This window comes from Pinus tabuliformis, chromosome 5_1, assembly GCF_031772625.1.
Source record: "Pinus tabuliformis cultivar Carrire ecotype Pingquan chromosome 5_1, CPIR1, whole genome shotgun sequence".
Taxonomy (NCBI): domain Eukaryota; kingdom Viridiplantae; phylum Streptophyta; class Pinopsida; order Pinales; family Pinaceae; genus Pinus; species Pinus tabuliformis.
Window position 1 is genome coordinate 577,386,950 of NC_142305.1, and position 26,369 is coordinate 577,413,318.

A 26,369-nucleotide genomic window follows, 5' to 3' on the forward strand; every position below is an offset into this window, starting at 1 on the left:
GATGGAGTTGTATTATGAAGACTACAGAAGCATTCTCATGCATACAAGTCATATTACTGATATATGGTGTCTCATCAATCCATATTGTATTTGTTGGTGGTGAAGATCTATTAAGTTACACAAGGACCCCTCATGTATTCCTTTGTGGCCATGATCTTGAATTTAATTACATGTATGTGTAGTATATTGTTGGCAGCCATGCTTTACTATTCCCTCGAGTATGGGTTTTCCTACCTTGGGATGATATATTATATTGATTCATGATTGGTTTTAGTGGTCTTTGGTTTTCGACTCAACTCCTTCTTTGCGCTACTTCTTATTACTTGATTCATAATGTGTTTTTTCCATCATATACTCTTTTGACTTCACATATTAAGATACATCTATTATAGCCTTAAAAATCACCCTCATGAGTTCCTCAGGATCCCTTGATATTATATGTTGAGACACTACATACTTTTCCCTTGTCAAATTGGTTTTTAGTATGGCCACGCCCATATTTCATATAAAAGTGTGTCTAGTCACTATTTGCATCAATTGTAGCACACAATGGTTGTTGGTTGCACTACTTCCAAACCGCGAACACCCTTCTAGCCCTCGAATTTTATAATCCTAAGGATAATCTACTTGGTACAGGATTTAAACCTCATATGTATCAACATGAATTAGCCTTCAAACTCAAACTTCGCCCAACTTACTTAAGAATTCAAGCTCATCACCTCATCCCCTTTAGATTATCCCTCATATATACAATGAAGACCATACCAAGGAGAAAGGGACATAACTTTGAAGTAAACTTATGATGTTGATATTTCTATCACTGGTTATATTGTTATGAGGCTCAAGGAAGGATGAGGATGTTAGGAAAAATATTGAGATTCTGGGGGGTGGTGAATTAGTATTTTTATGTCATTTTATCTTCAACTTCAAATTTATAATTTTGTACATTATTTTTATTCAGACAACCCACGTGTGTACGCATTTTTAACTAATTAGATCTGCATATATCCAAATTACTAATTTTTCACAAATTCCATCAATGATTTAACTTAACTAGTGCATCATTATTTTATTAGCCATTAACCATGAGAAGTAAGAGAAAATTAAACATCACACATAATCAACACATCAACACATAAGGACACCGGGATTTTAGGTCAAAACCCAATGTGGGATAAAGCCACTGTTGTTATCTTCTTTGTCTTCTTATTCTTATTATAAAGAAAAATTCATTACATTTTGTACTGGCATAGACTCTTATTAGCACGTAGGCTCCTATCTATAGGAGGATACAACCTCCACTCATTCTCCAACACCCACTGGAAGGGAGCTACAACCCCTTGATCTAGTTTACTGGCTCCTACTGGAAGGAAGCTCCTACTCCCTCAAAAATTTTACCAGCTACTATGGAAGGAACCTCTAACTCCCTCACTGAAGTCTCCAAACCTCAACACCCATTGTGGACCATGTTTCATATTATTTCATACTGGATCTACCTGACTCAAATACACATTAAAGCATGTAGGCCACCTTTCATCAAATTTTCACACTAGACCCACACCCAATAATAAGCTCAAACCAAATACTAAGATACCAAATATTGATCACTAAAAAATTGAACATTGAATGACTCATGGAATATTGAACCACCAAATCACTGAATATTTAACCAACCACTGAATACCAATATTGATTCATGAAAGACCAATATTGAATCATTGAATACTAATATTGAATCACGCAACCAGATCATAGATATACCTAATCACACTTTTGTAACACTGTCAGTGATCAAACCAACATACCAAACCAATCCACTCAATAACCAACCATCAATCAACATTGTCAAATATCAACCATCTTAATCAAGAAATCCTTGACAACTAACAACAAATAATGCAGGATTATTCAACTTTAAAAGCCAAGAAACATTACAAACCCTAATAAAATTCAACTCATAATATCTATATATGTGACTGTCATAAAATGGATCTATGTATATACACACTTCCTATGCATAAAACCTGCATACAGATCTTAAATCACTGAATGCTAAAACATATTCCCTATTAAACTCTCTCCACATCAAACTCAACCTGTGAATACATATTGCAATAAGTTCATCAAGATGCTACAACCATTCAATCCATCTCTTTAACAAGTTTATCAAGATTCCAAATGCCAAGCCAACAAATTCTCATCAACCCTCAATATAATCATCAACCAAAAAAAAAAATTGTTGTCTAAACCCTTTCATACATCACAATGATGTCAATCTATCAGAACCAGGAACAACCAATTAGTTTAATCAACTTGCATTACTTCAAATAGTATGTGCGACTATTATGAAGAAGATATGCATATGTACGCAGTATTCAAGAAAAACAATTCACATACAGTTCTCGACTCATTGAATTAAATCATCTCTGCAAACACAACCCATGTAAAACAAATATCACTGCATAATGTCAAAATCACAGAGCTCATTCAAATCATAGCTCCAATATAACCACAGATCTTGCATTATTAAATACTTAAACATAAAAAAATCAATTAAGCACATCCATTATTTCTCAAAACACTTTCATATCTATTAGATCTGAGCCTTCTCATTTCTCCCTGGTGAACAATTGTTACAGATTAGATCACACGTGAAAAGTGTGCAACAAGAAATGCTTGTTGAGAGTGCAACAAGATGATGGAGCTTAGTGAAAAGAGTCGCCTTCACTAAGTGGGCCCGCAGGCAAATTTTTGGCACAAGTCTATTTTTAGACTATGTCTATTTTTAGACATATGGATCATGTCTATGGATTGCAGGTTGATGTTTATGGATGATTGATCAAGTTGGGAAAAAAATAGATGGACTTCTATTTTTGATGAAAGTGTGAGTGATCACAGTGTGAGTGATCAAAGTCAAAAATAGAAAAGTCAAATATTATTGTCACATAATAATATTTGGACTATAAACTTGATCTTATTCTCTTGGAGCACTTCAGGATGAGCTACGGATGTGGTACATGCAGATCCCAAAGGGAAATACGTGGTTACCTATGGGATGACTAATATTTGCATGCATGACTTCAGTTAGAACTCAATCAGTTGAGTTTGGTGGAGTTGATGGAGTTGTGTTCAGTTTAGCTTTGTTAAACTGGTTGTATTTAGTCTAACTGGCAAATAGACTAGAGATGAGTTGGGTGAATTAGTTATTAATTAATTCACAAGTTATTAACTCATAATACAACTATAGAATACATCAGTTAACTCAGTTGCATGTCAGTGCATGTTCAGTTCAGCAGGGACAGGTGTTAGAGAATCAGATTGCTATCAGTTGTGACTATAGTTGTGCACCAGATCTTGCACAATAAAGGGATTGAGTATGCCAATGAGTTTGCTCACGTATTTGCCAACATTATAGCTTGTGCTCACGTCCAAAAAAGTGTGAGTGATTATTTTGAGGTGAAATACGAGTTTGGGAAGCCATTCTCATCAGTTCTTGAGCAGGTATTGAGCTGTGGAGGCAGGCAAGCAGCGGGGGAGATTTGGAGATCAGATCTGAGTTGTATTGTGTGTAACAGGTGGAGATACTTTTGAGAAGTATTATGTTGTGTAATGTTACATGATTCAATCTATATAATATACAGATAGTGTGGGGTTTTTAGCGAGATGCTTTCCCCAGGATACATACTGTGTTAATGAGTTTGATTGATGCTTCTATGTGTGCCTGTGAATGTTTTTGCTTCTGTAAATTGACGATCAACGTAGAGGAGATTATGTATTATACATGTTCCGCTTAAAATTGTATGATCAAGATAATCTCTGTGAATATGTGTCATATTATTCAAAATTTCTACATGGTATCAGAGCTAGATTTGTAGAGAATTTGCAGGAAATTTCTACATGGTATCGGAGCTGCTTGATTTGTAGAAGAGATTTTTACAGGATATCAAGCGAGGATTGATCATCAGATCTATTATTCAGAAAGTGTTTACATTTTATTTCTTCAGGAAGAATCTGTAATCGGGCCAGGTAGCCTCTGGATTCATCCTTCTTTTAGAAGGTGAGATATTCGGTTAATGCCCAGACAGTCAATCTTTGTACAAGAAATACCTTGTTCTCACAAATTTTAGATCGGAAGCGGTTGAGTTTTGAGCTGGTGGTATTCGAATTTAATTCCAAAGCAAGAGTGAAACTCAGAAACATTAAGTGTGAGAATGGAGACAGTATGCCCTAGTATCTCACGAAGTTCACCCAATGCCGGGATGAGCTGGGAAGTGTGGGGGTGGCTGTCGGATGAGGATGGTGAGTCCTAAGAGTTGGCATAGCTACCAAGACTCAGTGAATGGAAGGGAGAAACTGCCAGGATGGGAGAGACTTTGGTCGGATCTTGTGCAGGAGGAGATTAGACGGAGCACCAGAGACGGTTCTTCATCCATGCAGGATGAGGAGAACTGTGCCTTAGCGAGTAAGGCGAAGAAGGGGAAGAGGAAGGTTTCTCTTTCCGAATCCAGTTCTTCCAATGATGGGAAGAAGGTTGACAAGGCAAAGGTGAGATGCTTTCTTTGTCATGAGTTGGGTCATTATGCTACTAATTGCCCAAAGAAGAAGTCCAAGAAGGGATCCGGGGAAGGATCTGAAGGTGAGGCAGCCTCACTTGCCTCACAGTTTGACTTGGACTTCACACTCTTCGCATGCATGATTTCATCCATGGTGGGAAGTGATTGGTTTCTTGACAGTGGAGCTTCTTTCCACATGACCGGTGACAAAAGTTTGTTCAGTACTTTGGAGGAGAAAGATCTCTAGATACTCATAGGGATGGGTAATGATGAGAAGTATAGTGTCTCAGGTGTAGGCACGGTTATTTTTCAGAGGGAGCATGGAGCTCGCCTTACCTTGACCGATGTCAAGTATGTACTAGGACTGAAGAGAAACTTGGTGTCGATCGTGATGTTGGAAGACAGAGGCTATGATGTGGTCTTTAGTAAGGGAAAGGTTTTCCTTAGACACATCATCACTAGACAGGTGAAGCAGATTGGTTCACGGGTCAAGAACTTGTATGCTCTTGAGGTTCAAGATGCATGCAAAGCCTTGAACAGCGAGGCAACTGATGGAGACTTGGTGGTTGAGAGGGAGCGTATATTACCTCTCAACATGCAGAGCCAGAAGAAGTCTCAGACGATTGTGGAGGAGCCACGATTGGTGCAGCAGCTTCAGGAGGTTGTGGAGGAGCGACAATAGGGGAAGCTGAGAGGAGATAACGTAGAGACATCTACTCATCCAGAGACCTCCAGTAGGGGGAAACTTCGAGCCAGGTGGGCTGAGGGATCGCATGCAGCCATACCTCCAGGTAGGAGGTGGGTTGATGTGGATTGATCATCCCAAGGAGGAGGGGCAGGATCCTTGAGGTACCCAACCTCTTGGATGAGACCTTGCTACGGGAGCCCCGATGTGTAGTAGCAGGAACTGACTGATTGGGTAGAGACAGATGCGGATGGAGCGGCAGAGAGAGCGACAGTGCAGGGAATCCTAGGACAGCGCATAACTAGCAGGCTGTAGCAATGTGAGAGGCACAAGTGTTTTGCACAGTGATAGGTGGCACAGAGAGGTGTGCTATGGTGCGAGATGCATGAAGATGTTGCAGTGGCGTAGATGTCAGAGAGGGAGCACTTGTCAGCAGCAGGTAGAGCTTTAGCATCAGAGGGTGTTTCTATCCCAATAGGGAGGTCAGTTGGGAGGTGCAGTGCGGATGCAATGCTGGGAGATAGAACCAGCAGCAGCACGGATGCAGTCAGAGATCAAAGTGACAGAGGCCAGAGCAGTCAGATACTGAAGAGCACAGAGATGCAGAGTTTCAGTCGACAGAGGCAATAGCAGTCAGAGACTTTGATGACAGAGCAAGTGGACTGGCCAGATGTGTTGCATGGAGAACATTCCAGAGTTACAGGATCGGGTTTGAGAGGAAGCCTTTCTTGTAGAGAGGGAGTGTTGAAAAGTGTGCAACAAGAAATGCTTGTTGAGAGTGCAACAAGATGATGGAGCTTAGTGAAAAGAGTCGCCTTCACTAAGTGGGCCCGCAGGCAAATTTTTGGAGCAAGTCTATTTTTAGACTATGTCTATTTTTAGACATATGGATCATGTCTATGGATTGCAGGTTGTTGTTTATGGATGATTGATCAAGTTGGGAAAAAAATAGATGGACTTCTATTTTTGATGAAAGTGTGAGTGATCACAGTGTGAGTGATCAAAGTCAAAAATAGAAAAGTCAAATATTATTGTCTCATAATAATATTTGGACTATAAACTTGATCTTATTCTCTTGGAGCACTTCAGGATGAGCTACAGATGTGGTACATGCAGATCCCAGAGGGAAATACGTGGTTACCTATGGGATGACTAATATTTGCATGCATGACTTCAGTTAGAACTCAATCAGTTGAGTTTGGTGGAGTTGATGGAGTTGTGTTCAGTTTAGCTTTGTTAAACTGGTTGTATTTAGTCTAACTGGCAAATAGACTAGAGATGAGTTGGGTGAATTAGTTATTAATTAATTCACAAGTTATTAACTCATAATACAACTATAGAATACATCAGTTAACTCAGTTGCATGTCAGTGCATGTTCAGTTTAGCAGAGATAGGTGTTAGAGAATCAGATTGCTATCAGTTGTGACTATAGTTGTGCACCAGATCTTGCACAATAAAGGGATTGAGTATGCCAATGAGTTTGCTCACATATTTGCCCACATTATAGCTTGTGCTCACGTCCAACAAAGTGTGAGTGGTTATTTTGAGGTGAAATACGAGTTTTGGAAGCCATTCTCATCAGTTCTTGAGCAGGTATTGAGCTGTGGAGGCAGGCAAGCAGCGGGGGAGATTTGTAGATCAGATCTGAGCTGTATTGTGTGTAACAGGTGGAGATACTTGTGAGAAGTATTATGTTGTGTAATGTTACATGATTCAATCTATATAATATACAGATAGTGTGGGGTTTTTAGCGAGATGCTTTCCCCGGGATACATACTGTGTTAATGAGTTTGATTGATGCTTCTATATGTGCCTGTGAATGTTTTTTCTTCTGTAAATTGATGATCAACGTAGAGGAGATTATGTATTATACATGTTCCGCTTATAATTGTATGATCAGGATAATCTCTGTGAATATGTGTCATATTATTCAAAATTTCTACATGTGCGACTATTATGAAGAAGATATGCATATGTACGCAGTATTCAAGAAAAACAATTCGCATACAGTTCTCGACTCATTGAATTAAATCATCTCTGCAAACACAACCCATGTAAAACACATATCACTGCATAATGTCAAAATCACAGAGCTCATTCAGATCATAGCTCCAATATAACCACAGATCTTGCATTATTAAATACTTAAACATAAACAAATCAATTAAGCACATCCATTATTTCTCAAAACACTTTCATATCTATTAGATCTGAGCCTTCTCATTTCTCCCCGGTGAACACTTGTTACAGATTAGATCACATGTGAAAAATACATTACATTGCACCTTCTAATTTCTTGATCTTCTTCTCCTTATATAGCTATTTACCTTGCCAATACCACAGGAAAATCCCTTGGTAATGTTGTTGGTAATTATTGACAAGATCAAATAGATGTTGTTGTCACAATATTATGGGTGATTCCCATGGTAAAGGCTCCTGGTTTTTTAGTTTCCATGGGTAGGATTTCCGTACACGACTTTTGTTCATAAAACCTATGTATGTACGTGATTATTCTTAATAGGGTTCGCGTATACTTTTCAAACTTCACATTTTCATATTTTCTCAAGTGAAACCTGTAACAAGGCTACCAATACACTTTCTCATTTATGAAATACTTGTACAAATATTCCTGATATCTACATTAGTTCCAAAGCATCATATTATCACTAGGTTGACATCAAGGAGATATTTGACATGCATGTTTCCATCAAGGACAACAGATTAGCCATGATACCAACATAGGATAAGGAGTAAGGGAGAACTATGTCCGAGTCAAGGTAACTTGATTCATACATTGTATTGTTATTTATTCTACTTAATGAAAAGGATTTATATTATTTCCCTCTTTGAAATTCTTGTTGATTATACATGCATGCTTTATATTATTATTAATCTATGTTGAATGAATAGTTTAGATTTGGTTTCACTAATGATCTAGTATATTAGTAGGATTTGGGAAAAGGCTGCTTGTTTGTCTATGTGTAAGTAATAAGCCACAAGAGTCAGAGCTACACTTGTTAATTCCAAGCAAGGGGAACCATTTGAAAAAAGGTGCACACCATACTCTTAACCTTCTTTTGTAGCTTATAGAATGTTTATTCGTCAAATATAGTGGGAAGCCATATTGCAGTTTGAACTTTTGTCTCCCTCAAGTTGTTGGTAAACTCATGGGAGGGATCCCTTATCTAGAGGAGGGTTTTCTCCACTAGCCATGAGATATATAAATAATTATTAGGCCTAAGTCCTTGGTTTTGGGCAGAAAAAATCCCCATGGGAACATGAGACCCATCCATTCTACACTAAATGTCAAAATTATGCATGTAAGCATTTATAAGGCATTGTATCTCTATAATGCATAGGGTCTATGTCGCTAATTCTTGGTCTTGAAACATGGCCTAGATCACAAGACACATCCTTTACATACAAAATGTCAAACTTCTAACCATAGGTAATAACTTACATCTTCACATCAACTGTATGGATGGTTGGGGCCCTATATATGAATTTTGAGTCCTAGAAGAAGCTATCGCCAATTTATATATATAAAGAACATATTGGATCACCAAATACATTACCTCCTATGATCTAAAGCTCTATAATTCATACATAAACCATGACCTAAACTATGTGACCCATCAATGTTATGTCAAACATCAAAATTATTCTCAACTTGAACTTATAGGCCAACAATCCACTTTATAAGGCATTTGTGATAGTACTAGGCCATGTGTTCATCTTATGAACCCTAGAAGCAATCATTTGAGCCTAAGCATGTGGATTTACATCACCAAATCATAAATCTAGAGTCAAGACCCATGTATAGTCCACTGATAAATGGAATAATTCTCATATCTCAGTTGCAAGCTAAATTTTCCATTTGTGGGCCCCTTATGATTATTTATGGCTATGTGATTGCCCATGAGCCCTAAAAGTAAATTCTCAGGACTAATTTGGCACATTTTATCCTTGAGCATGTTGTAGGCAATGAGACCCATCCATCGAATTTGGCACATTTTATCCTTGAGCATGTTGTAGGCAATGAGACCCATCCATCGAAAGTTGTAATGGATAGATCAAATACATCACATCTAAATATTCTTTCCCTCGTGTCATTGAAAGCCAAAAAAGAGCAAAAAAAAATATGATATTCACTATTTTCTACTGTCCAAAATGTCTCTAACATAATTGATGTTGTTAGAACTATATAATATTGATATCTCTCTCATGATATACCAAGCGTAAGGGAGTAAAGGAACTCTCGAAATAGTGCATTGCATATCAAATCACTGTCCAAAAATAAATAAACAATAAGATTTTCTCTCAATAAAGCATTCCAATAGTGGTCCCAAAACCACATTTTTCCTTTTATATGGCTTCTCACCACCACTAGCATAGATTTGCCCATTAAATTTCAAAGTCCTATTAATTTAAACCACAAAAAGTTGATTTCAATAACACCCAAAAACACATCTCACGCAATTTTCTCAATATGCCATTTCAAGTTAGTAAGATTGCATGCACATTCCTATAAGCCAAGAGCATGCATGCACTATGGGAGAACCTAAAATAATTTTATTTAAGTCAAATGTCTATACATTTTGGTGAAGTTGAGTGCACATACTTTGTTTTGACCTAATTGACATGTCACGTGACCTATTAGCTGGGGTAGGCTTCCTTGAACCTGACAGTTACAAATGTGTGTAATTTTTTTAAAATATGGAATTACATCTAAAAGGTTTACGAACTTCATGCACTCAGTGATGGTAATGACATATATTTTTCTAAAATACCATCTGTAAATATGGCACAATAAGTTGATCATTGAAATAACAAACTTTCGAATATAGTGATTTTGGAAAGTTTTTTGTTTTTTTGTTTCACAGTATAAAAATAAAATGTCAAGTAAGGTAATCTAATTCTTAGAATATTTAATATTAACTCAATTAATTTCAGCTATGATTATCATCAATAATATCAAATAAATATCTTATTAAAAGAATATTAATAACAGTACATTTAACATATTTTATAAAAAAAATTGTTAAAAATGGGGAAAGAACATAAATATGTTATAAAAATCCATTCCAAGTTCTTTCATGATCAAAATCATGATGGATGAATGTCTATCCCATTATAAAGTTATCAATACCAAGTATACATTTAAATTATTAAAAATTAGTAAAGATATATATTATATTAAAATAAATATTTAATTTTTTTAATATATATTATTTTTTAATAATGATAAAATTAATAATTTATATATATATATATATATATATATATAATTTTTGGAGGAGTTCTTGTATAGTAAAGATGTTGTACAATGTTTTGTGAACATTTTATTTAATAAAATTACAATAATTTTATTTTATAAAAAAATAAATTATTTGGTCAAGTTATTAGTGGTTTTTGAGTTCTATGTTTATGAGAATCCATGGTATTTATGTGGAATTTGGACTCTTTAAAGGAGAAAATAACCAGCTTAAATCAATCTTAACTCCCGATCTAAAGTTAAATAAATAAAAATTATTATTATTATTATTATTTCTTGGGTAGTTAAGTAACACTTGACTTGCTCAAGTTACCGGTGGTTTTTGAGCTCCAAGTTTATGAGAACCCATGGTATTGACTCATGCTATTCATGTGGAATATAACCTATTTAAAGGGGGGAATTAAACACGGGATCTATTAAGCTGTGAGAGATTTGGTAGATCCCTCTCAACTCAACTTTATTTAAAAATTATTAAAAGTAAGAAACTTTGTGCCAAGAGGTGCTCTCCATCCTAGTATGGTAGAAATGTGTAACATAATGTAATATAATCAAGTAAGGGTTGAGGTGGGTTGTTAACTCCCCCACATCTGGTGTATATTCCTAGAAATAATTGCTTAGCCTTATTGATTAGATTCAATGAGCAGACAACTTCACTTAGTTGTCTCTCCTCTTGCTTAGTCATTAGGTCATTACTGTAAATAAAACAAAACATAATATGTAATGTTTTATAAATACAACGATTGGGTCATTATTGTCCAAAAAAAACACATACTATGTAATATTCTGTAAACATTTTGACTCCATCAAAATAAAATAAAAATAATAATTAAACATTTTGACTCCATCATAATAAAATAAAGATAAATAATTATTATTTTTATTATTGTTGTCGTTATTATCATCATCAGTTATGAAAATAAAATAAAAATAAATAATTATTGTTTTTATTGTTATTATTATTTCAAATAAAAATGTGATTTTTTATTATTTAAAATATATTTTTGAAAATATAAATAAATTTTACAGCCTAAAATACTCATACTAAAATTATATAAATTAAATAACTCAAACTCAAACCCTTAAAAGAAAACTACCCATATTAACATTATATAAGTTAAGTAACTTAAACACCAACCCTTAAAAAAAACTGTCCCTACTAAAATTATATAAATTAAATAACTTAAACTTAAACATTAAAAAAAAATTGATTATAACGACCGCCTTAAAAAAGTATTGTTTTAAGACTCTGACTATTATTATCAAACGACTTAAAGAGGGTATTCTTTGAAGAGGCCATGGCCTCTTCTTTGTTTTTTTTCCACAAACGTTTTGGATAAGCCCCTAGATTTTAGCCCAGAGAAGCAACACTTCACGTCCTCATATTTTCTTGGATTTTGGATAAAGCGAAATTGCTTTCAAAAGCAAGTTCCTGCAAATACACATCTGGAGCCTGCATATTCATATCTATCTGCAATATTATTTTTCATCGCGTATTCATTCTTCCCTGTTCCCACCATTAAAAAAAATGGAAATCCAAGAAGGGAAAGGTGGTGTGAAGGTGTGCGTTACAGGAGCAGGGGGATACATCGGATCATGGCTCGTCAAGAATCTTCTCCAAAGAGGCTACACTGTCAACGCCACTCTTAGAGATCCACGTACTATTTTCTTTACATTCGTCTAAAGCGTAAATTTTAATGCTAGGTCTGGTTAGATTTTTGTATCAACTAGTGTAGGTTTGTATAGAGGTTTCGTTAATTTGAGATTTATCAAAGTACATGAAGGGATTTTTTTAATGATGATGATGATGGTTAACATATCCAGTACACCCGATTTAGGATTCTTCTATTCAAATAAACCCAAATTGGGATCTCACTATATCTCTACACCCGAATTGGGATTTAAAAAGCTCGTGCTGCTCAAATGAGGAATTTCCAATATCTCTGCAAACTATATGGATGTTATTCAATCTAACCGATATCAGGTGCCGATTTTTCAGTAATCCCAACCGAAGTGTGGATTTCTGAAGCTGTTTGTACCCTAATGAGGGTTTTGCAGTGTTCCAATGACCCACCATTAGTATTTTCAGAGATGTAAACTCAAAATGGAGATTACTCACCGTTTTATGCTAGCAACCTCACAATATACCAGATCCAGATGTCGAAATTGATAGTCCGATACAACTACTTATAAAACTGTTTCAGTGGCGTTCATTGACCTTCCACGCTGAAACCATCGGCCCAAGACGAACGGTAGAGTCGAAAGTGGAGCTCGCCTGTCTATCGGATTTTATATGTCACTGCTTGAAATTTTGATCATATCCATTGTATCGCTGAAACCCTTTGTCCTTTATGTGTTTAGAAAAATCATAGGTGGGTTAAAAAAAAAACACATACACACAACTCTTGGGGTCTCAATGCTTCTGAGTGGCCCGAACTAAAGCTAACACGTGAAAATCTCGTAGCAAAGCCGGAAGGGTAGAAATAAGTTTATGAATTGCATACTATAATTCAAGTGACAGGGGTCAGCATATTTCCAAACTTGTAAGTCTCGGTTTTCACACTTGTGTACACACTCGTATTCAAATATCTGTGACATAGTTTCATAGTCTGAATGACTTTTCAGAAAAGTTGATGGGATATACCTTGCTTTCAGGATGCCATAACCGAAGATTCAAAGCATGAGGGCATTTCAGAGATTGTGTTGCCGAGCATCTCGATAAGTTTGTGAAATAATTATAATATTATAATGTGCAGAGCAAGGTGCGATGCGAGGGGGTATATTTCAAACTTGGTAGGCTAGTGTTTAACACCACAGAGATTCTCATGCAAATTGATCTGCACTGTTGACCCAACAACACAAGAAATACAATTATTTTCTGCTTCGCCGAATTGACCATACTTCGGTCAATTCATAATGGACGCACTTCATTGAAATGTGATGGATACTGTGGCTTTTCCCTCTATATAATCATATTCAAAACTAATTCCATAGCGTTGTGCAAGAGATTGAGTTGGGTTTTCTCTGAACTGGTGTTGCAGTTTCTTTTCAGTGATGGGGAAGAGCTTTTCAGTGATGGGAAGAGCTTTTCTAGATTACTATTTGGGTGATGTCATAATGTTGGCATTGATTTGGGATTCCCTAATTTCTAAACAACTCTGCTGTTTAGGCGGAGCATGATTGATTTCTCTCATATTTGACTGTTCCATCCATCATCGCTAAATATTTCGCTATCATTTTTCGAAGCCCTTGTTTTACTTCTTTTCGGTCTTTCTATATTTTTTTTAGGGATAGGGATTGGATATACTCACAACGCATCTCTTCTCACTTTTCAAAATCTTTTTAGCCTTGAAGCATTTTGGTATAACGTCATAAAAATGGGTAGAGTCACCCTTCAAATTTAACCCCTGTCCGGTCTGAAATTTGCATGCAGAAAATGAGGCAAAAATTGGGCCTCTGCTGTCCCTGCCTGGGGCTGCAGAGAGACTGAAGCTCTTCCAGGCAGATTTGTGCGAAGAGCACGCCTTCGATTCTGCGGTGGAGGGCTGTCAAGGGGTGTTCCACGTGGCCAGTCCTATGGACTTTTCCAAACTCACAGAGGTAAATTATTGTTAATTTTATTTTTCTGGTCATAAGCTTTACCATGATTGATGGGAGCTGATATATTTATTTTGATTGTAGATTTTTGAAATACTAAATCTAATTACTGTGCATAAGATATCCTAGAAGTTGCACTGAGATGGAGCAGAAGATCTTACAGTTTTCTGTAAATTGTGGGGTAGGATGATTTCGTTGGGCCTGCTGTGAAGGGAGTAATGAATGTGTTGAATGCCTGCTCACGAGCTAAATCGGTGAGGCGCGTGGTTTATACTTCGTCGATAGCAGCAGCCAGTCAGCTTAACGAGGAGGGAGAATTTCTCAGCGGCTACAGTCTGGATGAATCTAGATGGACTCCTGTAGATTTCATGAGGAGGAAACACCAGCATCCTATTGGGGTGGGTATAATTCCATTTCTTCTCAAAACCAACAATGCAAATCGAAATAAGAATACTCATTATTATTTAAAAACGTGCAGTTTTATTCCGTTGCGAAGACTTTGGCGGAGCAAGCAGCAATTGAGTATGGGTCAAAGAGCGAAATGGAGGTTGTGACAATTGGACCGAGTACAGTGTGTGGCCCTTGCCTTACTTCTACACTTCCGTTTTCATGCCGATTTCTCATAGATATGGCAGGATTAGGTATTCGATTTTTCACGCTTAGTTTTTCTTTTGAAGACAGGGTTCCATTTATTTGGGGCCGTAAAAATCTGAAATGACAAGTTTGGTTTAAAACCCACAGGTAATTCCGAGCTTCCACAGTCCCTTGTGGGATCCATTCCATTAGTTCATATAGATGACGTATGTGAGGCTCATATATTTTTGATGGAGCAACCCCATGTAGAAGGGCGACATATTTGCTCGGCGTTCTCCCTCACTGTGTCTGAGCTGGCAGATATAGTTCATAAACTTCATCCAGAACTCTGCCTACCATTCAAGTAGGCAATCTGCCCTTCCCACCTTTTTAAGACATATTTTTATATATTTGCATTGACTAATAACTTCAGTTAATTGGTTTATTTTTGCAGAGGTAGTGATGAAGAGAATGGTAGTGTTTATGTGCCAACTTCGCCTAAAAAGCTTTTGGACATGGGTTTTTCCTACAAATACGGTTTAGAAGACATGATCAATGACACGGTGAAATCAGCTAAAGCGTTTGGATTATTAAAGTAAGAATTTCAAACTCATTTGGTAAAGTTTTATTAAAATAAGAATTTCAAATTCTTGATTTTAGAGTTGTGTGGTTAATTTATGTTAAGTTGTATTTTAGAGTATTCACAATAATAACCCTATTTTGTGGTTAGGATTCAAAAGGAAAAAATATTTTAAGATTGAGATTGTTTGATTCAATCAGACATGTTTTGTTATTAATGGTGCTCATACTTAATCAGTAGTGTGAGATCTATTTTTAAAATATTAAAATAATGTTTCTACATCTTTTAAATATTTAATAATATTTTTATTTTTCTAAAATAATTAATGAATATTTTATAATTATTAATATATAATTGTATGTATAAGAATTTTTCATCTAAATTATAGTAGAATTTATAAAAAAACACAATAAATGAAAATTTTAAAAAACACTAATTAAAAATTCAATTATAAAATTTTGCACTATAATTTGAGTAAATGTGAGTAAATATTTTGTAACAATGTATTTTAATGCAATTTCTAATAGCAAAAACACAATTTGTATTAAAGGCTTAAGGAAAGTATTATATGTAATGATAAAAATATCTATATTATATTATTTCAAAGACATATAATTATGAAGGAATGAATGGAAAATATTTGTAAATTGTGTTAAAAGCTTTAAAAGATATATATTAATGTGATTGAAATTTATTATTATTTTTAAAAAGAATTTATTATTTATATATAAAAATTTGAGGTGTTTCATATATTTTATGCTTAATAAAAATAATTGAATTAAAAAAAAAAAAGAGAATTGGAAAAGTGATTTTATATGATGTTTTGTATCTTATATATTTGTTATTAATGAATTGTGCTTTGTTGTTAGAGTATACATAGTATCTAAACTATTGTGTATATTCTATTGGATCAATTCATCACAACATATTTGATAAAATATTGAAATTTTATTATGAAGGTTTATTTCCTTTATATATCACATTCTTTTAAGTATTGCTTTTATGCTTAGTTCATAAAAATAGTAGAAATGTGAAAATTATAAATATAAAAATACACATACACCATTCACAAATAAGCATAAGATGAGGCCACTTTGTTCACTTTTCTTTAATATGGATAATATGTAAATATAAAGAAAGAGGCACTCCTTGTGGAAATACCTTATAGATGTGGCCTGGAAAGCTACTACAGAATCTTATCCTCCTCTTTTCTGCTAACTAAATTCCCACTCCTAGGTCCTCTATCTAACTATAAAACAATATAATGAAATAGAACAAAACTCCTTCTCCTCTTAGTTGTTCGATATTTAATATTTCCCCTCTTAGTTGTTCGATATTTAACATTTCCCAATAGTCATATAGGAACAAGTTTTTGACTTCCTCGACCGTCAATTAGAGTTATAATTTTGGACCTTCTAAATTTTTCTTGAAATTCCACACGTGGATATCCCTATACGAGTAAGTAATGGGGACTGATGTGGCATCTTTATCATACCATGGTGGTCAACATGGTAGGTCGTGGGAGCCATAATTTTTTGCATACGAGCTCTAATTGACATTTTTTCTATGTTGTTGGAAAAGTCTATGAGTGTAGATTAGTATCAAGGAGTCCCAACATAAGTGAGGAAAGTTTTCACCCCAAAAAATGCCTATTTATGTGTCAAAACAACTCTAAAAGGTTTCAAACCCTCATTTTCGAAACTGAGACCTATCATTAAAATGACCCTACAAGTTTATTCTTTCAATTTTTTCCCACTCTAAAAGCATTGAGACAGATGAAAAATAATATAATGATTCAAACCACATCATACCTTCACATTTAGTGTGGACGTTAGTCCCCAAATTATTTATTAAATAAGGTGATGAAAATTCTCCTCTACCTTCTCCCTAAGTATCAATGTGCTTTGCCTAGAATTTTTCCTTTCAACCAAATCTTCCAAACGTCTTGCTACCCCTATCTTATAGTTTTGGACATCTTCTACAAAATTGTGTGCTCTGCCAACTTTTCTAAAGCATTTGGTGCTAAGTCTTTTATGAAATGTAGAACCTACTCCACTTCTTGATCCAACATGGAAGGTTCATGGATTTTTAGATTCTCCACATTCATTATTAAGTATATGTGCATGAATGGAGGTAGACTAGATATGCAGGCATTATCTTCCAACTTTTCCAATATCTTGAAAAGACCATACTATAGAGTCTTGATCTTCTTACTAGAGCATTGTAGTCTTTCTTGTTCAACTATAACCAAAATTTATCTCCTACTTTCAATGTTTGGTCTATTCTGTGTTGATCATGTCCGGACTTATATTTCTCCTATGACTTGTTTGACATCTCTTGCACTTGTGTTATAGACATTTTTGTGCCTAACAGCATGAAGCATGAAATGTCAATAATCTGAGGGATCCAAAGTCCCTAAACATGTTTTTCTTACCCCTAGAGGAACAAGGTCAGCAAACCACAGCACTGAAAATCAGTTCTCCACCTGAAAACACTAAAAAAAAAGCAGTTTCTGGATCATGTCAGCTGCTCCACTGAGCATCTGCGCAGAATGTCAACTGCTCCACTCTGTACCTGTGCTGAATGTCAAAACTAATGAAGGCTACATGCGCTGGGCGAGATTGACCAAGTGGCACAGTCATTCTGCAAGGTGTCAACTGCCCAGGAAGCTTCCAAACTGACACTTGGGTCAAGGAATTCGCCTTGTGATGAGTAAGAGGGTCTTGATCTCCAAGTGGAAGCAAGAATCTCCAAGTGGACTCAAGAACTGAAGATTAACTAAAGTGGGAGAGGACACTAGTCAGCTTCATGCCAGCCTCAAGCTGACTCATCCTTTCTCCAAATCTCCTATATATAGAGCTCTCTCATGAGGTCTAAGGAGGCTGGAATTTTGTGCAAGTAAGGAAGTGTTGGTTGTTTGTGTATAGAACTATTGGGTGATTGCTTGAAGGAGGTGAAGAGGAGATTTCTTTCTACTAGAAGGTGTTGCTGGATTGGGCCTATTATGGTTGTAACCCTCTCAGAACTTTACTTCTTCCATTAATAAAGTATTTGAGGTTCTTCTATATGCATGTGTCTTTATGGTGAATAGATGCTTGTATATTTGATTTATGCTAATCCCTGAATCGATTATGGATGTATGCTTCTTGTAGTTTCCTTTTCTTGTGCTCTTACAGGATCTTTGTGTAGCTGGGCCGGTGAAAGAGCAAGGAGCTAGGAGCAAGCAGCAAGGAGTGAGGACTGGATCGACTATTAAGCGCAAGATAACGGTTAGTAGATCATCCTTCTCTTCTCTCTCTCATCTCGTAAAGAAGTAATCTTGAATAGCTTTGCATTCAGTTGTTGCTGAGGTACTATCACCCTTAGAGTGGGATAGGGTCATTCCGTATTGGATACTTTTCCCAACAAAAACTTGTAAATGGATTTTCCTAATATTCTAAACAAATTTATTAACTCTCAATGCATTTCCTATGAGGTCCTACATCACTCCTCCTTGTTATCCATATACAACATCCAAGGTTGTAGGTGAAAAATATCCAAATATAGTTTTAAAAGGTGACTCAATAATGGAAGCGTGGATTTCTATATTATACTAGGGTTGTATTCATGGTGCTGGATACTACCAATATACAAGGGGTCTCCCCAATGTGAATTCTCAATTAGATCTCGCACCGTTTGGAGTAGGAGCCCCATCTGAAGTATCAGCTTGGCCACAATAAATTAAGGTTTTCCTTGGTTTCAATGGATATCATAAGAGATTATACACATAACCTTTGAATAACCAAGTAAGTGGACATTATGAAACACCAATTGCAATGTGTAAAAGGAGACTTTCATGAGCGGGAGACATGAGTGAGTCTCTAGAAGGAAATTAATTGTAATATCCTAAGAGAGGCAGACGAGAGCAAGAAAAGATTCGGTAATTATCTAGTGAATTATTTCACATAGGAACCATGATCATTAAAGTGAATACAACACGCATTCAACAAGATAAGTACCAAAGCCAATGAATTACTTCAATTGCCTTAGTATATATGAATATAACAAATACCACAAACATCCAAGGAATAATCCGACAATATTCACGATACATACATTGAAATGTGTTGGCTCATTGAGCTTAAATTATTAGGTGAAATATCCAAGTACACAATTACAATGATGAGACACTAGCTCCAATAGTGCAACATTAAGTCACTTCTTACTTCTCCAAATAATAGATTTCTCTCCTATGTCAAGTTAGAGAAGCTGAGACTAGCTCTCCAAAGCCTAAGCCTCCAAAATCCCTTTGCTTGAGTTATGAGGCTTTTTTTATAACAAGAGGAATGAACTTTCATATCCCCTAAGACTCTTGAACTAAACTCATGACTCTTGGACTTCTAATGTGACCTTTGGACTTTTCCTAATAACTTGTTTGTCCATATGTGACTTTTCATATTCCACATATGACTCTGGGACTTCTACACATTACATTTTGTTATTTCCATTTCGATAATTACATCATCATATCCATAAGTAATATAGAAAGACACATGGACACATATGACATTGTGATGACACTGGTACAAGCCATGACTTGAATTTCATGATGTTGTGGCAATGCCAAGTTGTTTTCTTTGTCGCTATGTCTTTGACTTCTTCATGATAGATTCGATCAACACTTCATTTTCATGAAGGATCTACTTTGTTTTCATCTTAACTCTCCAAAGGGTCTTGCATCAACATCAAGGCCTTCTGATTTATCATGCAATGTCTCCTTTCTTTCATGGTTGAGGATTTGTTTCATGCCTTCATTATGGTTTCTCTTTGTGCATCTTCTCTGCAACTGCTTCTTTGCCTCTTCTCCTTGAAATATTTCTTGAGCATTATCTTGTCATTCTTAGAAAGTACATATACCCATGAAGTTGACTCATGACAAGGAAAAATAAGTCTTAAAATCACCTATCATATATGTACCTTGCTCATGAAAGAACTTGCTTATGATAGGATTGTGAAAGGACTGAGAAGGAAGGGCTTGATGAGGAAGGCACAGTTGATCTCAATAATGGATTAGGAAAACACCATTTTTCACTAAGACTATGCCATGCACTATGAGGAGGAGTTTTTAAAGGTCCATCACAATGGGCAACCACAAGGAACAAGGTTGATGAGTTTGTTGATTAATACTACGCCATGTGATAGGCTCAAAGGAATATGAGATAGTAAAAGCATGGTTTGACTTGACAAGGACTAAAAGGAGGCCTTACTAAGCTCTAGGACTATGCCATGTGATAAGAGAGAGAGAGAGACTTGAGTCAGTGTTCAGCACAGGGGGGAAGCTTAGTGAACAAGGGTTTAAGGCTTGTTGCTTGAGACTGTGTTATGTGCTCGAAGGAAGAGGAGGCTTAAAGGACATCACAAGTTGTTTCAATAGAGGCTCATTGTTTGTTGAAACTGCACCCTGCACTAAGAGAAGCTAGACAGGACAAGACTTGGGTGCAGAGAGGGATCATAGTCAACTGTGGAAGCAATACTAATCCTTGTCACTACCCCTTACACTAGGATTAAGGGGAGGCCTCTACACCAGCATAGTTTTTCTCAATGGTGACTATTTTTTCATCAGGAATATGCTCTGCCTCCTATGCTAGCATAGTTTGGCACAACAGTGGATGATTTTCGAAGGAGATTGCGTAGTTCACTGACAAAGGCAACAAAAGGTAAGTCACTTTTCCCAAGAAGGTTCTCAATGCATTGTGGTGGTAGGAGGGCCTTTGTATTATGCAATTTATTTTTGCAAGGGGATGGAAGAGGTCCTTGTTGTCAACCAGGAGTTCTCTATGTGCTATGCAAGGAAGAGGTGATCAAAAATCAATGTAGTGAGTTAATACAAGCAAGAATGGTTAGGTGGCCATACCTAGAATATTTCTTAATGTGTAGTCATTGGAGATGGCCTTGAGAAGGACTTAGTACACAAGACTTGGTGGGAAAGGTTGCATAAGTGAGACTCATGAATAGGTTGTGCTCATCAACTGGTAAGAGGCTTAATGCCTTCAGAACTCGCACTAGGTAGGAGGACCAAGAAGAGCTCCAAAATGACCAAGTGTGGGACCAGTAGAGTAAGAGAGGAAAAAGCATATAAAAACGACTCAAACATGGATCACACACATGAATTCCATCAATACAATCCAAAGGAATACATAAGACTCATGAATAGTAGCCACCTCGAGGTAACAACAAAGGGACACTTATTTCTAAGTGTGACAGTCGAAATGCCACATTATGACACTTAGAACACAAGTTGCAACAAAGGTGTTGATTGTGACCAAAAAGTGTGCTAAGTTGTAGGCATGTGTATAGCACATATTCTTATGATATATAAGACCATATAATACATAAGAGTGTGCTATAACTTCCTCTAGTTATTTGCAAATGTGTGACACAAATAGGAGTGAAAATGGTTGGAAGCGACAATTGTGACATTAAGAAAGCATGAAAATGACACTTGGAAAAGTTAAAGAAATTGAAAGTGATACATGTCAAAGTGAATATAACATGAAAACGACACTTGTAAAAGTGAAAGAAAGCAAAAACGACAGTTACGAACATGAAAGTGACACTTATAAAAGCGAAGGTGCGAAAGAGAAATAGTCAGGAAAACTAACTAGAATAGAAGTACAATCACAACCAAAGTGAGAAGGAAATTGTCGAATGAAAGTGTGCACTGATTGTCAACTATCTAGGCTTGCATAAGAAAGGTGCGCTCATGCATTTATCAAGGACAGAGCATGTGTGAGCAAGAAACTTTGACAATTAGAATCCAAGAAGAAGAATTAGACATTTAGCATAACGCCAATTAACCATGAAGTAACCATGAGGTGGCAGATTGTAAGATCCTCAATAGGCTCCAAATTCAAGTGTAGGCAAAATTTTGGAGGGTGTTGATTGAAACATCAACGGGTTGTATATGGATTGTACTTTCATCACAGGTCTTCAAATTGTTTTTTTTGTAACACTGATTTGTATACTGCTGTGGATATTCCACTAGCCAGCTCGTTACAACAGATATGATAATATTATATTAAAAATATGTGATTCCACACTATTACAGATTTATTTAATTTCTAGAGCTATAAAATTAATTGTAATTAGTGCATGCATGTAAAAGTAAATGAAGAAGAAAAGTAGAGAATGACAAAATAATCTCACACAGACAATACACAAGATATGCTCTATGGGAAACCCTTTCAAGAAAAAACACAAGTAGAAGGTGAGGTCGCTTCGCTCTCTTTCTATGTCTAGAAATATGGTTGCAGATACAAAAAGTAATGTGGGTGGCCCGTAGGCTGCTACAATGCACAAATCCTCCCTGTGTGCTCAAACTTCTATCTCTCCTTGCTATTTTTCTCATCTGTGGAATAAATGCTCTCGAAAGAATGGAATTCCTCCTCCTCCTAGTGGGCTGATTATAACATAGCCCGATAGCCTACTAGTGGTTAAGTTTGACTTCATAAAATCTTAACTAGAGTTACGAAATAAACTCTTCTAGAGTCTTTTACATCACAAACACATGAATAGCCTCGTTTTCATGAATAATGGGGGATGATGTGACATCCTCCCGAACTATAGGTGTTAAAACAAGAAGGTCAACTTCTAAGTGGCATAACTTGTTGAAAAATGTGCAACAGTAAAGGCTAAATTTAGAAAGTGCTAAAAATGGAACTGCTAAAAATAGCACTTCTAAAAATAGCAATTTGGCCAATGAGCATTTTGGCCACCTTGGGTGAGAGGTGAAACTGCTAAAAATAACATCTTCTAAAAATTTCATTTCTGGGTCCCTTCCTATTTATAGCAGCCCCTGGTCTATCTATAGGAAGTAAATTCAGATTTGGTCTTACCGGCAGTTTAAAATATTAATTAATTAATCTCCATGAGATAATTAGTTATGGAAAATTAAACTTGAAGTCTTTGTGAGAACATGCAATAATTTCTCCACTAATTAGGGAATGTGTCCTTGATTTTCTCCATTGATTGAGGAATTAAGGATGAGTTCTATATTGAGAGGACCAGTTGACTTAATTTAACTTAGTCAAGTTCAGTTAGATTAATTTAACAAGTTGTTAAATTAATGAGATATAGTTTGTTGATGCTTGCATGCATGTGACAACTATTATTTTTAGATAAATATTTTTTCACTCATGGATAACTAATGCATGTCAGTTTCGTCAGAGACCCAGTTGAGATCAAAGAAGGGACAATGTACTATCAGTTGGATGAATATTTTTCCTATAAAGGAAGCTCATCCATGATGAGTATTTATCTCCTTCAGGTTTGTGCAGTTATTTCAAAGGTCAGTGTTGTGTGTGAGGTGAGAATCACAGAGGTTGTAGCTGGAGGACCCACGAAAAACTGTGCATAGAAATAGGAGGCTTGGAGGGAAGAGAAGAAGGTTTGTGAGAAACCTTTGACTGTCTATGAGCATTAGAGGTATTGCAGAGAGAGCAGGATAGCTTTTGAGCTAATTCTTTTTGTAATACTGGCTATATTTCCACTTGTATGATAATACAGAGTTGGGGTTTTAGGTTGAGGCTTTCCCTGGGTTATATCTTTTGTGTTATGTGTGATTGATTCCTTCTTATCATTTATATGTGTTCTTATTGATTTTTCTCATGTTCGATTAAGCTTCTGCTCAATTGCTGTAGAAGTAGATCAAGTGTTTTGCTTTAGTGCATTGCATTACCAGGTGATCTACAGGTGGGAATTTCTACATGGTATGAGAGCTAGCTAATTTGTAGAAACAATTCTACATGGTATCAGAGCTAGTTGATTTGTAGAAAAAATTCTACAAAATTCTACATGGTATCAAAGAAAAAGTGATCAAAGGAGAGAACAGTATACTGAGAGGAGATTTCAAAGTTTTGAGTTTTGGGCCGAGAGTTTGCCGAGCAGATCTGTAAATTTATGTAAAAAAAATTTCAGAAAAAAATAGTAGATTTGGATTCCTTGTGGAAAAATACCCAAATTCAAAAAAAAAAAATCGACTTAATCGGAGTTCGGATGAGGGATATATAGTTGATTTAAAAATCAGCTCTTTTTCTAGAAAATTTCGTGACATCGGGAAAATGGAAACAGATTGGTGTGCTAGCCAAGAAACTGTATGCACTTGAGGTACAAGATGCATGCAAAGCCTTGAGGAGCAAGGCAAAGGTTAGATACTTGGTGGTTGAGAGGGAGAATAAATTACCTCTCAACATGCAGTACCAGAAGAAGTCTCAGACGATTGTGGAGGAGCCACGATTGGTGCAGTAGCTGCAGGACGTTGTGGAGCAGCCACAACAGGGGAAGCTGAGTGGAGATCAAGTAGAGACTTATACTCATGTAGAGACCTCCAGTGGGTGGAAATTTCGATCCAAGTGGGCAGAGGGATCACATGCATCCATACCTCCAAGTAGGAGGTGGGGCGATATAGAGTGATCGTCCCAAGGAGGAGGGACAGGATCCTTGAGGTACCCAACCTCTTGGATGAGACCTTGTTACGGGAGCCCCAATGTGGAGTAGCAGGAACTGACTGATTGGGTAGAGACAGATGCGAATGGAGTGGCAGAGAGAGCTACAGTGCAGGGAATCCCAGGACAGCGTAGAGCATGCAGGCTGTAGCAATGCGAGAGGCACAAGTGTGTTGCACAGTGCAGGGTAGCACAGAGAAGGGTGCAACGATGCGAGATGCATGGAGATGTTGTAGTAGCGCAGAGGTCAGAGAGGGAGAACTTGTCAGTAGCAGGTAGAGTTTCAGCATCAGAGTATGTTTCTTGCCCAACAGAGTGGTCAGTTGGGAGTTTTTTGTTCCGAGTGTTGCTGGAGCAACCGCACTTGGTAGATGTGTTGCATGTAGAACATTCCAGAGTTACAAGATCAGGTTTGAGAGGAAGCCTTTCTTGGTTAGAGGGAGTGTTGAAAAATGTGCAACAAGAAATGCTAAATTTAGAAAGTGCTAAACATAGAACTGCTAAAAATAGCACTTTTAAAAATTGCAGTTTTTCCAATGAGAATTTTGGCCACCTTGGCTAAGAGGTGAAACTACTAAAAATAGAAAGTTCTAAAAATAGCATTTCTGGGTCCCTTCCTATTTATAGCAGTCCCTGGTCTATCTATAGGAAGTAAATTCGAATTTAGTCTTACCAACAGTTTAAACTATTAATTAATTAATCTCCATGAGTTAATTAATTATGGAAAATTAAACTTGAAGTCTTTGTGAGAACATGCAATAATTTCTCCACTAATTGGGGAATGTGTCCTTGATTTGCTCCACTGATTGAGGAATTAAGGATGAGTTCTATATTGAGATGATTAGTTGACTTAGTTTAACTTAGTCAAGTTCAGTTAGATTAATTTAACAAGTTTTTAAATTAATGAGATATAGTTTGTTGATGCTTGCATGTATGTGACAACTATTATTTTCAGATAACTGTCTATTCACTCATGGACAACTGATGCATGTCAGTTTTGTCAGAGACCTAGTTGAGATCAGAGAAGGGACAGTGTACTATCAGTTGGATGAATATTTTTCCTATAAAGGAAGCTCATCCATGATGAGGATTTATCTCCTTCAGGTTTGTGCAGTTATTTCAGAGGTCAGTGTTGTGTGTGAGGTGAGAATCACATAGGTTGTAGCTGGAGGACCCAGGAAAAACTATGCATAGAAATATGAGGCTTGGAGGGTAGAGGAGAAGGTTTGTGAGAAACCTTTGACTGTCTATGAGCAGCAGAGGTATTGCAGAGAGAGCAGGATAGCTTTTGAGTTGATTCTTTTTGTAATACTGGCTATATTTCCACTTGTATGATAATACAAAGTTGGGGTTTTAGGCTGAGGCTTTCCCCGGGTTATATCTTCTATGTTATGTGTGATTGATTCTTTCTTATCAGTTATACGTGTTCTTATTGATGTTTCTCATGTTCGATTAAGCTTCCGCTCAATTCTTGTAGAAGTAGATCAAGTGTTTTTCTTTAGTACATTGCATTACTAGGTGATCTACATGTAGGAATTTCTACATGGTATCAGAGCTAGCTGATTTGTAGAAAAAGTTCTACATGGCATCAGAGCTAGCTTATTTGTAGAAAAATTTCTACATGGC

General features: G+C 36.3%; 1 protein-coding gene across 1 annotated transcript in view; it reads left to right on the plus strand.

Annotated features, from left to right (window-relative positions):
* The first annotated feature begins 11,849 nt into the window (after window positions 1-11,849).
* The window catches only part of LOC149166152 (putative anthocyanidin reductase), a 41,295-nt gene continuing 26,775 nt past the window's right edge, over window positions 11,850-26,369 (plus strand). The window contains exons 1-6 of the mRNA XM_089431294.1: window positions 11,850-12,169; window positions 13,945-14,111; window positions 14,294-14,506; window positions 14,587-14,749; window positions 14,850-15,045; window positions 15,136-15,276. Of these exons, the coding sequence (XP_089287420.1) occupies window positions 12,040-12,169; window positions 13,945-14,111; window positions 14,294-14,506; window positions 14,587-14,749; window positions 14,850-15,045; window positions 15,136-15,276 (1,010 nt within the window). The 5' untranslated portion in view covers window positions 11,850-12,039. The remainder of the gene's footprint in view (window positions 12,170-13,944; window positions 14,112-14,293; window positions 14,507-14,586; window positions 14,750-14,849; window positions 15,046-15,135; window positions 15,277-26,369) is intronic.